A 14,127-nucleotide genomic window follows, 5' to 3' on the forward strand; every position below is an offset into this window, starting at 1 on the left:
GAACAATAAATTATTACAACAACCGCTGTGTTTATTTCATTAAAATACTTTTAAATCATGTGTGTGTGTGTTTTTTTTAACCCTTTCAAACAATTGGATTAATAATGGATAGGTGTCATAATTGACGCCTCTCCATTATTAATCTGGCTTAATGTCACCTTCCAATAGCAAGGTGGCATTAACCCTTCATTACCCCATATCCCACCGCTACAGGGAGTGGGAAGAGAGTGGCCAAGTGCCAGAATAGGCGCATCTTCCAGATGTGCCTTTTCTGGGGTGGCTGGGGGCAGATGTTTTTAGCCACGGGGGGGCCAATAACCATGGACCCTCTCCAGGCTATTAATATCTGCCCTCAGTCACTGGCTTTACCGCTCTGGCGGAGAAAATTGCGCGGGAGCCCACGCCAATTTTTTCCGCCATTTAACCCTTTATTTCAGCAGCTACAGCGCTGAAATTTTGCACATACACACTACTAACATTAGTAGTGTGGAATATGCAAAAAAAAAGGGGATATGAGATGGTTTACTGTATGTAAACCATGTCTCATATCCTGTCGGGTTTGTGCAGGAGAAATGAAAAGCCGGCAATTGAATTACCGACTTTTCACTAACACCGCTGCGTATTTCTCGCAAGTCACACTGCTGGTCAGTGTGGAATCCGTATTTTTCTCGCCCCCATAGACTTTCATTGGCGATTTTTTTGCGCAATACGGTGACAAACGCAGCATGCTGCGATTTTGTACGGCCGTAGAAAGCCGTATAATACTGAACCGTAATATACGGCTAATAGGAGCAGCCCCATTGAGAATAATTGTGCAGTTTATTTTGCGAGTTTTACGGACGTAGTTTATGCGCTCATACGTCCGTAAAACTCGCTAGTGTGAGGCCGGCCTAAGGGAACATTGAATGTAAGATGACCAGATGGATATCTGCAAGGAGAATAAGTACCTTTCAATAGAGAAACAGATTTATTCTTTCTGGGAGATAGCCAATTTGCAAATTTCACTAGGCACAATATATCACAAAGGACTTTGATTCTAACCAGGTCATAAAACAACAACATACTACCATTTAGACTATCAGGGTATATGCAGAACATAAAGGGGAAGTCCCTAATTTAAGACCACTCCCCTAGCCTATGAGGAAAAAATACAGATCATTAACGGAAAACATGCTTTCGCTATATTGTAGTGCAGCTGGCTTGCCATTGCATTACATGGAGGGCATTCATTTGAATGGTCACCATGTAATATCACATTTTCCAAGTAGTGGCCACTATAGGGGAAATGTATAGCATTAATAGTTGTTCCGTGGGGTTAGAGAAAGAAGCTGGACCCAATACAATCCGTGCACGCAATCCAACATGATATCACACAAAAAAATTTACATTTTACCTTTAAAGGGACTCTGTCACCTGAATTTGGAGGGAACAATTTTCAGCCATATGGGCGGGGTTTTCGGGTGTTTGATTCACCCTTTCCTTACCCGCTGGCTGCAATATTGGATTGAAGTTCATTCTCTGTCCTCCATAGTACACGCCTGCGTAAGGTAAGATTGCCTTGTGCAGGCGTGTACTACGGAGGACAGAGAATGAACTTCAATCCAATATTGCAGCCAGCATGCAGCCAGCGGGTAAGGAAAGGGTGAATCAAACACCCGAAAACCCCGCCCATATGACTGAAAATTGTTCCCTCCAAATTCAGGTGACAGAGTCCCTTTAACAAATATATCTCTATGCTTAAGACCACTCACCTCTAGTTGCATGCTTTCTAATCTACAGGGGGGGGCAATGTAAGGTAACATTAAATGCACTGTTACAGTAATGAAAAGTGTTCATAAATGCAAAAAGGTCACAAGGTGCGGAAATAGTTTTATGAGGGAGGGGAGATGGTAATTTACAAGCCTCCTTACCTGTACTCGTTTGTTTTTCCAAAAGATATTGTAAGCCTCAAGAAGAAAATGGCACGAGCCATAATTAGTAATTCATGTAAAGTGCCTATATCGCAACATTCGGATTGCAGACAGGAGACTAGTTAACACACCAAGACGTGAAAGGTTAGGGCACGACAACATGCAAAATTTAGAAGAAGGGTAATCCATGGTTCCAAATGTATTTAGTTGTGTCAAAATAAAAGTTGTCCTAGTTACTAAAATTTACAGTGATGCCAGTATGCAAGACCTCTGTTAAATCCTCAATAAAAGATTCACCACAATAGGATCAATGCAGATAAATGCTGTCTTTATTGCCTTGTATGTTCATCACACTGTTGGGTTTCTATAAACCCCAATTTCCTTTTGTAAAAACAGGTGGTATCTATAAAGGCAAATTGGTCCCCTTGCTGGGGGGGTAGGGGGGAACAAAAATACAAAAAAACCTACGTAAATCCACTTCATAAATTGTAGAACGGGATCAAAGAAACATCAAGTCTTCTCAATCCATATATGCTGGGGCAGTCACCCTGTGCTTCCCAGTCCTGAGTCAGATCCCACCGTACATACTGTCATATGCAGTGTGGGCCAATGAATCTGCAAAGTGTGTGCAGTTTTGTATAGAATGAAGGAGGATGTGGAGGGGGAGAATCGGAACCGTATTAAATATGTATGGTCATAATACAGTATAAAAAAAAAAAGAAAAGAAATATATGGTCATAGTGAATATGGAGGGATACAAATGTGCTCCAACAGAACAGGGATTCTGGGTTTAATTACAGGCTATAGTTTGCCACTTTTTTCAGTCTGTATCCCATTCTAAAAGAAGCACATGGCCTGCGGGGTTAAATGAAGCCCTGCTTTACTTACAGGACCAGCTTATAGTGATAGAGAGGAGGAAGGAAAAAAAAAATCTAAATCGTAAAAGGGAACCAGTCAACAAGTATATCCATGTTTGACTAAAGGTATGGTCAGAATGGAGCTTTCATACTGATTTAATACATACCTTTAGTGTAACGTCTGCAGCCTGGTTTTCATCAAATCATCATGATAAATTTTGGTTTCCTCATCTCTTCGTGCTTTGGGGCAGGACTGTGGGTAGGGTCTTCTGCTCAGAGTGCTCAGCCACAGCCCCTCTGCAGATTTTTACACTAAAGTTATGCATTAAATTAGCCATTCTGCCTATACCTTTAGTTTAACATGGATATTCCTGCTGTCAGGTTCTCTTAGTGGAAAAATGACAATGCCTCAAACCCAGTAAAACAATTGTACCGGAACACACTGCTGGACAATGCCTTTTTAACAGCTAAAGTGGTTATATCAACAAAAAAAAAAAAGAAAAAAGAAAACCTCCCGCAGCCGCCACTCTGAGGTCAGCGCTGTTTCACTCGGCAGCCATGTGGCGCTGTTACCAGCTGCAGCCTCTCGGTATCTTGTCAGAATGGATGTCAGATGCGACAACAGTGAAGGCTGCAGCATCAGTGGCCACTGAGACATAGCGCTGGCAACAAAAGAGCGGCACCGGTCCTGCTGGAAACTATATTTTTTTCTATGTTATTATGGCCACGTTAGTTAAGGAAGGGTTATCCAGTAGTGGAAAACTTCTATGAAAAAGAACCCGTATCTTAATCTGTATTAGACATTGGATGAGGTTGGGGAGATTTTCCCAATGAGGACTAAGATCTATTATCCAGGGCTGCTATAAAGTGCGGCTCTTCCACCTGGAGAATGTGGCACAGAAAAATAACAGGTAACAGTGCAAGAAGTTTGTGTCACAAGTCGAGATGAGTGAATCAATTTAAGGCAAATCAAATTCACTTTGAGTGTCACAAAAACTTAGGATTTGCAAGAACAGATTTTTCTTTTGCAATTTTATTTGCTCAAAGCATGAATATGGGGTCCTGCTGGCCACCGATTGGCGTGATTCTTTTTCACCTGGCCTTGCATCACTGCTCCCCCTCGTACCCTCAGAACCTGGTCTTCTCCATGGTCTTCACTCTTTGGTGCGGTCAGCGCTGACTAGGCCTCCAGTGACATCATGTCGTCATGAGAGAAATACTGTGCACTGGATGCCCAAAGGGTAAAAAATAAAAATCTGATGACATAGGAGAAGACTGGAGCCAGAGGGAGGAAGAGAAGCCGTGAAGGATCGGAGAGGAAGCTGCGGTGCTAGCAAAGGTGAGGGGCAAGGCGATATTTCTTATCTCATCCATTTAATATCCTTTGAGGTGTGGAGAGACTGCAGAGCAAAATAAACTGTTACCCGCGATTCTCATCGATTTCCAGTCTGAGTTAGAGCAAATCTGGGAAATCAAGTTTACTCAGATTAGCTCATCTCTAATCACCGGTTATATTAGCAAAAAACCCCAACGATCAGCTGAATTGTTGGCCTAAGTGCAATGGGAAGTCAATTTGTCAAAATTTTTAAGATAATTTACAAGGTAATTAAAAAAAAACAAAAAAACATTTCTCTTCATTAAATAATAATGGAAGTATTGCAACAAACACAAGTTACTCTACTTAAAGAGTGGACATCCTTTTAATCTACTTCAAAAGAACACGAAAATAAACTTTGTAACATCTCTTATCAGAGCAAGCTTCTATCTCCACCAGGACTGATCGGTCACTTTCAACTGCCATCTTCTATCTCAGTAATGTAGCAATCTGTCATCCACTGAATACAGGTCTTATCCATGAATTGAGAATTCTGAAAATGAATGATAATTCCTGACAGAGAAAGAAGCAGATTTCTCAGGTCTAAGGGGTAAGGTTTCTCCTTGTGGAGAGTGGCATACCAGCTCTGGCTTGTCAAGGTAAGGAGGCTTATTCGCCGTGCAATGCTCCTCTGGGAAATTTAGTATGCAAATTGCCTCTTCAGAGAAAAAGAAGACTTGAACTCTATAGCGCCACCTGTATGTCACTCTCCACAAGGAGAAACCTTACCCCTTAGACCTCAGTCCAGAGCAGTGTTTCTCAACTCCAGTCCTCAAGACCCCACAGCAGGTCATGTTTTCAGGATTTCCTTAGTATTACACAGGGGATGGAATTAATGCTTGAGCAGGTGATGAAATTATCCCCTGTGCAATACTAAGGAAATCCTGAAAACATGACCTGTTGTGGGGTCTTGAGGACTGGAGTTTAGAAACACTGGTCCAGAGCCTCTCACCTAGCCAAATCAGTTCTCATGCTCCGCACTGACGAGGGCCAACAGCCCGAAACACCGTGTCTGCGAATTGAGATACTGATTTTGCTTTTATCCTAAGTCATATTACAAGACTTAAAGGGTTGATTGTGACTTGTAGGATCGCTACTTCCAGCAGGTGGCGCTATAGAGTTCAAGTCCTCTCTTCTCTGAAGAGGCAATTTTCATATCAGATTTCTCAGATAAGATATATTGTAAAGTTTCTTACTTTCATTTGTACTGTTGAGTTAAGACATACAAAACAAAAATCACAGTTACTCTTGAGGAATATGAAGGGCAACTACTTATTAACAAGAAATCCGCCTATTTAAAAACAGACAACATAGTTCTGTCTGACTAACTTTTTCAGTAGACTAGTGAATGTCATAATTTACAGCTTGCTTTAAAAATACAAAAATTACAATTTTGGATCATTTCTGATTCTCCGCTGCTTTGCACACATGACTTATTTGTGTTGCAATTGGAAACCATCTTCTCACTACTACCCTACTGGAGAGCTGCGGTGATTATTATTTAAGTACCTCCATACCAGGACCCGATGGCAATGCACATGCCCCCTTCTTAGTATCCAATACATATGGAAGCAGGACAGACTCATCAAGTGGATATTAGCAACTACATTCCAAAACGTAGCAATTACAAAGTGACCATCTACTGTAGACCTCAAATGTGTAAGTCAAAACACAGCAAAGCCCCTTTGCCTCATGCATCCACCAGAAAAGCCATGCTAACGGGTTACAATGAGGATGGAGGGAAAGCAAACAGGCTACAAGAAAGAAAAATGGTGCCAGTGTCTTAGTTGCACACCGCACAGATATGGAGGAACAGAAGAGAGACCTTTAGGTTCTTAAAAAGTAATACCCTCTCTAACTGGTTCATGTTTTTGGATTGTTCACCACTATTGGTGTCCAGTTTGCAGAGAAGACATGGAGAGATCTGCAGAAAACAGGTAAATGTATGAATGTAAACAGAACGTGGAAAACACAAAGGGAGTAAGTACAACAGGTGAGGACACACATGGTGGAAAGTAAGAAACATTGTGGGGCGCAATAAAAAAAGGCAGATAATTGGAGGTCAAACATATTGTCAATTGTACTCTTGGCAATGACACATCGAGGTATAAATGGACCTGGTGAATTAAAGCCAAGAAAGCAAAGGAAGGAAAGTAACACCACTCTAAAGATGACTTGTCAAAAGTGAAGGTAAAGAAGCCCTCCCATGAAGTTTTTTTTTTTCATTAAATCTGTGTGTTCATATAGTCACTTATCATGGTCTACTCTGGTATCCAGCGCCGTTCTCCTCTTCTCAGTGTCGTCACCACTCTTCAGACTCTCCAGGTCACTCTGTACCCTATGTGTGAGCAGGAAGTCTCTTTTACAATATAGGCCTTTGGGGTCTTGTTCTTGTGCTCCATAGGCTTACTTTGTAAAAGACACTTCTAGATCACGCAGAACACAGCGTCACCCCGACAGTTTGAAGAACAGTGATGTCACCGAAAAAAGTAACGGCGCTGGACACTGGAGAAGACGGCGGTACATCAGTATATTAATACACTCACTCTACACACCATGGACATACATTCATTTAATGAAAAAAAAAGTAAATCAGGGTGCTTCTATAAAAGCAAAAGACATTGAAGAAACGCAGCAAATTTCAAATGTTAAAACAAATTCCACTCCCAAACTCCTCAAAAATAAATGAGGCCTTTGAGAAAAATAATATCAATGATTAGGATTACATTATAATTTATTTTTACCTCATTCTTACACAATTGAAGACATAGCACGGCAATCAATTCAAGAACCATGTTATGGTCTTATCAGTGACTATGAATTAAAAATGATGTGGCATTTTTACTTTTAAGTAGTTTACTTAAAACTTGTAGAAAGAAAAACAGTCACAATTACCAAATGGTTAAAATCCATCTTTTATATTTGAAAACCACTTTAAAAAGGTTCAAGCAGGAGGTTGAAGGTCCATTTGAACTACAAGATAACCATGCAGTGTAAAGGGGTTGCTGATCACCCAAAGAATAAGAAACACACTTGTTCCTCAAGTGAATCGACCTTAAAACAAGATATCCAAGACTTTGTAATAAAAAGAAGAAAAAAAAAATGTGCCTAAGCACTAACAGGCAAGTAGTTGCTACCTACCAGCCTTTTGTACCCATTGGCATTCTTCACCGTCAGAGCGGTCACAGACTGCTCTTGCTGGCGATTCAGCTGCCATAAGGTCAACAGAAAAGCAGCTTATTTTCTGTCTAGCTTTGTCTATGGCGCATGACAGCTGAGGAAAAAGCTGATTGACAGCTATCTCACCCAGTTAGGCAGCAAGGATCTGGCAGTCAATCAGCATGACGTCTGTAGTCCTGCCCTGTCAACAGAGCAGGGTGGAAAAGAAGCCACCGCTCTGTCGACGTGACATCAGCAGAGGCAGCTGAATTGTCGGCAGGAGTGGTCTATGACCGCTCTGTGCTGGCAAAGAATTACCTGCCTGTTAGTGCTTGGGCACTTTTTTTTTTTTTTTGCTTGTTTGTTTTTTTGTCACAAAGTCCCAAATATCCCCTATAAGTGCTGCAGAATAACAATATGCAGTGCATTGCCTTGTGTAAACAGGACCTGTGCTGAGAACAATGCCAATTAGCAATTTATTTCCGTTCAGTACGCCTTTAGACACGGTGCACTTATGTAAATCGGCTATTAAACAGCAAATCGATAAATATTTACTGATAGGCAGTTGTTAATTGCTGCCATTCAGATTGCGTAAATGAACCTTAAAGAAGGGAGGTAAATATTCAAAACAAGGTGTCTTTTTGTAAGTAACTAAGTATTTTTACTGTTATTTTATTGCAAGGCGATTATGTTTTGGTCTTGTAATAGCTAAATCTTATCATGGAGTTTTGAGTGTGGCATGCTTATACCTAAGGTATGTGGCGCCAGGACAGATTTCTTCGGACATGTAGAAGTATGACCTTTGTCAGGCACCCTACCTGCATACTCCTAGCCTATTTGATCCTTTTAAAGCAATTTGCAAATAAAGAAAATGGATTTTAAAGGTGTTCTCCAGGAACAGAAAAAAAAAAACTAAAAAGGAAGTTATTACAAATAATTACTTTTACTTAGCAAATCTGGAGATACCAGAGGTGCTGAGTTAAGTTGAGGCTGCTCACACTGCTGCCCACCTTATCAGATCTAATACTGGAGATACCAGGGGTGCGGAGATAAGAAGAGGCTACTCACTGCTATCTCCCTGTATATCTGATCTAATACTGGAGATACCAGGGGTGCAGAGATAAGAAGAGGCTACTCACTGCTGTCACCCTGTGTATCTGATCTAATACTGGAGATACCAGGGGTGCAGAGATAAGAAGAGGCTACTCACTGCTGTCACCCTGTGTAGATCTAATAGTGGATATTCTAGGGGAGTTGATTTAAGAAGAGGCTGTCAAACTGTCTTTCTGATCTAATACTATGGTCTGGCAAACTTACCGTATTTTTCGGACTATAAGACGCACCGGACCATAAGGTGCACCCCAAATTTGGGGTGAAAATTGCAGAAAAAATGATTTTTTTATAAGATGGGGGTCCGTCTTATTGTCCGAATTTACAGTATCTTACCTGAGGGCTGGCGGTGGCAGAGCAGGGTCACAGGAGGCATGGTGTCGGCAGAGGTGGGGTGATGCGGTACGGCGTGCACCTGAGCAGGGTCCCTTCCTGCTTAGGTGGGCGACGCCACAGCCTGGTGTCCATGGGAGGGTTGCAGCAGTGGTTACCGGCAGAGGTGCTGGGATGAGGAGGTGCTGGGATGAGGAGGTGCTGGGATGAGGAGGTGCTGGGATGAGGAGGTGCTGGGATGAGGAGGTGCAGTGAGAGGTATGGCATCAGAGGGGTCCCTTTCCCCGGTGAGGTGATGCAGCAGCCCGGTAATACAGCAGAGCCGGGTGAATATTGTTGTTAGCGGTGGTGGCGGCCATCTTCCCGAGGCCACGGGTGCGCAGATGAAGCGCTCTGCTTCCCGGGGCTTCAGGAAAATGGCCGCGGGAGGCCGCGCGTGCGCAGATGGAGATCGCGGCGGCCATTTTCCTGAAGCCAAGAACTTCAGGAAAATGGCCGCCGCGATCCCCATCTGCACACGCGCGGCATCCCGCGGCCATTTTCCTGAAGCCCCGGGAAGCAGAGCGCTCCATCTGCGCACGCGCGGCCTCCGTAAGATGGCCGCCACCACCGCTAACAACAGGATTCACCCGGCTCTGCTGCTTACCGGGCTGCTGCATCACCTCACCGGGGAAAGGGACCCCGCTGACTGCGCCTCCTCATCCCCGCACGTCTGCCGCCGCACCTCTGCCACCGTACCTCTGCCGCCACGGTAAGCTTGCATTGCGACTATTAGACGCACCCCCCATTTTCCCCCCTTTTTTGGGGGGAAAAAAGTGCGTCTTGTAGTCCGAAAAATACGGTAAGTGGTTACTCGAAAATGCCAAACATCTCTTCCAGGTTATGTATTATTATTATTCATTTGGGTGCTTCACATCTGAAAAAAGGGGCATTCATACACAAGTACAATAAACATGAGCAATACAAGGCACACACAAGTACAGAAGGAGAGAGGACCCTGAACATGAGGGCTCAGTCTACAGTTTTACAAAGTATTTTACTATTAAAACTAAACAGGAAGAGTATCTTAAAAGGATAAGTATATAGGGTGAGGTTTATGAAAGTGTGTTGCAGCCAATAAACAACTCTGTTTAAGTTACAGAAATATTACCAAAGGCAGGTTTTGTTTATCGCTACAAGTACCAGAATCAGAAGATGGGATAAATGGTCCATACCTTTCTCTATATAAAGGCACTGAGATCCTCATTATCCTAATTTCCACATAGAACATTTCTATTCTTGCTATGAGAGTTAAGGTGCTGTTCATATTTCATTGCACAGTTCAGTCTGTTATGCAGATAAGTACAAATATACCTCATAGTCCATAGTATGCTACTATATGGGGTCCTTTGTACGCCACTGATGTCCGGCATGTCTCAGCACTCTCGTTAATTTAGCTATTCTTAATTATTCTATTTTAGCTACATCTTAGCCCCACTGTTGTGTAAGGGGCACGTTACACTTGATTAATTTGTGTTGAGGTTATATAACTAAGTAAAAAATTGTCATTTCCAGAAAAAAAAAAAAGCTAAATCAGAACCTGTTTTTAGTTGAAAATAAATAAATGAATAATAATTAAAAAAAAACAACATGTTCTCTAAAATCACAAAGGCTAAAAAAATAATAACTGAAGTGAAAAAAAAAAAGCTAAACAATTTAGAAAATGTTTAAAAAGCTAGAGAAAGAAAAAAAAGAATGGAAACTACAGTAACAGCATTCTCACAAAGACAAATCCTAGCAGACCACGTAATTCATGCAAACTAGAAGACTGGGCAAAAAGCTAAGAAAAACATTGTTTAAATACCTTTTTCATATTGGCGCCAGCGTAACTTTTTGATTCTTCTTTAAACTGAGGTAATCTGTAAGAAAAACATGGCACGTTGTAGTATGCATTATATACACACACCGCATATGAATGCATCAGCCGCATATACAAATTAGTATTACATAGTTAATATTTATGGGCATTAGTAATAAATGCTATTGTGTTTTATTTTTTTAATCTGAATTTTATAATTCTAATTAAAAATAAAATACTTAAAGCAATAAAGAATACAAAAGTGAATGATCAGCTTTTAATGATACCAGCCTGGCATTTTGCGCCAGTGAGAACATCACTTATATTATGAGTTGGAGCTCGTGGTCGTGACACACAGATAATTGAGTTTTGAAGGTCAGTGTTTTGCAGTAGCAGTTTCGAATGTTCACCTGCCTGATTTGTAATGGCATATCATTAATGGCAAAACCTGCTTCTGTGAATGCCAGCTCCGTATTTTTTTGTCCTTTGGTTGCAAACACAATTTAAGGACTTCTCTTTAAAACTATAGAAAAAAAAACGTAGAGCTCATCTATGGGTAACATCAACACAAAATTAAGTTTAAAAAAAAAAAGCCAAAACAAAAAAAAAGATTTTCTGTTCAGTTACACAAACATGTATAATATATCCTATTTTCTGTTTATTCCCAATAAACACTTGAATGACCTGAAGAAATTCAACATTCACACAGGACTATGAAATGGGATAGGGGAGGATTTATGGAAGGTTTAATTACTGCTCAGGTAAAAAGATACAGGAGAGAATGCTAAAATAGAACTGATCAGGTAAATATATTCTTAAAGAGGTTCTTCAAGATCAATCTTTGGGAACCCACTGCTCCCCTGCCTTTTGTCTCTGTCACCTCAAATTGGCAGGATATTTAAATGACTTTTTACCTGTCCGATGGGTGGCGTTTCATCTTCATTTCTCCACCCCGTCCGTCCCTGTTGTCCGCAATATGTTCGTGAATTAGAGTACTTGTGCTCAATAGTTGGCGCGTGCGCAATGTAATCTTCGGTCGCGCACACGCAGTATGCTTTGCCCGACTGCGGGCAAAGCCGAAAAGCATTACTGTGCATGCGCACTGTGCCCCTGAAGTATTTCGCTGTGTTGCGGGACAGTGCGCGGGCGCATGGGCAGGAATGCTTTTCGGCTTTGCCCGCAGTTGGGCAAAGCATACCGCACGTGCGCGAACGAAGCTTGCATTGCGCACACGCCAACTTTGGAGGACAAGTACTCTAATTCACTAGCATATTGCGGACAAAAGGGACGGACAGGGTGGAGAAATGAAGATGAAACGCCACCCATCGGACAGGTAAAAAGTCATTTAAGTATCCCGCCAATTTGAGGTGACAGAGTCCCTTTAAATCTAAGCAAATAGTTTGATATTGGTAGTGCTAAGTAGGTTGCCCTAAGATGAACCATCTCAAAATCTCCATTGCACAATTTGTTGTAAATCTCCCTAAATTCTAGGGATGTACATCTCCAAGTAGGTGAATATAATCATGAGTGTACTGTTCTCACTATATCCAGACTAAACCTGACTTTTCACCTTTGCTGTTCAGAAGGCCATGGTGATGCAGCTGGTGACTGTTTAGTTTGCTGGGTCACGCAAGATGCCACTTAAACTTTGCTTAACAAATTTCCAGTGACCGGTTGACATCCACGCAAATGTTCTATGTATATCACCAATATCGACTTAGTGAACCTATGCATCTCATCCTTTACTCAAAAACAAAACGGTATATTAATCAAATATTGAGTAAATAGACTTTTACCCATGAGTAAGGAAGTATTAATTGGACAATCTGCATTTCTCCACTAACCTATATAAAGCATAGTTGGCATACAGCAAATGATAGAAAGTGGATTTGTACTTTAAAAGTAAGGTAATCCTTATTAGTTCAATTGTCAAAAAAGAAATTCAATTTTGGGTCAAGAAAAAAAAAAACATCTTGGAGATCACAGGTTACTATGGTCAGTACAGGATACACAGGGAAGATCTCTGTACAGCATCTTCTGGATTAACCGTCATGTGAGAGCAGCAAGCGGTCACTGGACACAGCAATAACATGCCATTGGCCACAGAGGTCACATGCCCATCTGGCAGAAAGACGGAGGAGGACGGGGAGCCGCCATCGCTGTAAAAGTATTCTTTTTTATTCTTATTATTTTTTAGCATATTCACGATTCACGAATCATATTGTTTTCTTAAACAAAAAAAGAATCCCTACTAAGTGAATCAGGTTTTTTTATATTAAGATAATCACTAGTGTTTAAAAAGACAAAACCTCTGACAGAGATGAGGGAGGTAGCGTGTGGTGGTAAAGAAGGCTGGGATTCAGTCTTAGGCTATGTTCACACGATCCTTTTTTTGATCCTTTTTTTTTCAGGTCCTTTTTCCATGCAGGGTACAGTCCAATGTTACTCTATGGAAAACAAAAACCGCTGTGCCCACTATCCTTTTTTTCTCAGGCAAATCCGCGAGTATTTGCCTGCAGAAAAAAAGAAGTACCATGTCACTTCTTTCTGCGGATTCAGCTCCTGTTTTCAACAGGCACCAATAGGAAAGTGCTGTTGAAAACCCGCAGAGGAATCTGCAGAAGAAACTGCAGGAAAATCAGCAGTGCAGTTTTGCACTGCGAGTTTTCCAAATCAAGACCTGAAAAAAAAAGGATCAAAAAAAGGATCAAAAAAAGGATCGTGTGAACATGGCCTTTATGAAAATCACTCAAATCTATCTCCTTCTATTCCATGTTTCATACCATTTAAGCAATAAGTTTTTAGAAAAAATAGCAGTGAAATATTATGGCCTATATCTCTATCTATAAAGCTGTATAAAACCATTCAAATGTTTGAAGAAAAATAACTATTTTAAAAATTCAGATCCCAGATTAAGAAGGTGGCCCATAAACCAAGACCTGATCGCTATAAATGACTTTTTCATCTGGAGAACAACAAGCAAACCTTGAACTTCGGTTCAGCAGCATGTGCTCAGGGTCCTACAATTACTTTTATTTCATTTTGTCCACACTCCAAGAAGACAGATGACCATCGGCACATCTTGCCCTGTGGACCCCATATAAGTGTAGAATATGCCAGTCCTCAGGGGGCCGTGTCAGCAAGGCACAGGCAAACACAAGAGGGTTTACCTTGAGAAGAGCAGCTGCACCATGTCGACAAGAGTGTGCTCTGCAGATTTTCTCAATAACTCTGCGAAGACAAAAACAAATAACACAGGTGTCATTACGTTGTGTGATATTATCAAGAGGCTTCTGCAAGCGGTCTCCCCTCCATTCCTTGTTTACAGAGGATTACGGCAAATTTATTAAAACCAGGCCAGTGTTCACCCCTTGACTCAATGAGTGCCATGTCTGCAACACCAGATGGTGCTGTGGAGCAATGCAGACACTATGGAGAGAAGGACCATCACTGACAGGCATCATCGGAAATCAAAACCTCTAAAGGACAACTACCAGGAGAGTCATATAAAAGCCTCTAAGGGTATGTGTCCACGTTCAGGATTGC

At 41.5% G+C, this 14,127-nt stretch overlaps 1 protein-coding gene across 7 annotated transcripts in view; it reads right to left on the minus strand.

The window, feature by feature from the left end:
- GBF1 (golgi brefeldin A resistant guanine nucleotide exchange factor 1) overlaps positions 1-14,127 on the minus strand; it is a 319,690-nt gene that overhangs the window by 166,827 nt on the left and 138,736 nt on the right. For 4 of the 7 annotated variants that reach the window (XM_077259200.1, XM_077259198.1, XM_077259199.1 and 1 more), the window contains exons 7-10: positions 13,752-13,812; positions 10,588-10,642; positions 5,992-6,066; positions 1,911-1,946 (exon numbers count right to left, since the gene is read on the minus strand). In XM_077259200.1, the coding sequence (XP_077115315.1) occupies positions 1,911-1,946; positions 5,992-6,066; positions 10,588-10,642; positions 13,752-13,812 (227 nt within the window). The remainder of the gene's footprint in view (positions 1-1,910; positions 1,947-5,991; positions 6,067-10,587; positions 10,643-13,751; positions 13,813-14,127) is intronic. The other 3 variants (XM_077259202.1, XM_077259204.1, XM_077259201.1) reach the window with 1 other exon arrangement.

Source organism: Ranitomeya variabilis, chromosome 4 (assembly GCF_051348905.1).
Source record: "Ranitomeya variabilis isolate aRanVar5 chromosome 4, aRanVar5.hap1, whole genome shotgun sequence".
In the NCBI taxonomy this organism is placed as follows: Eukaryota; Metazoa; Chordata; class Amphibia; order Anura; family Dendrobatidae; genus Ranitomeya; species Ranitomeya variabilis.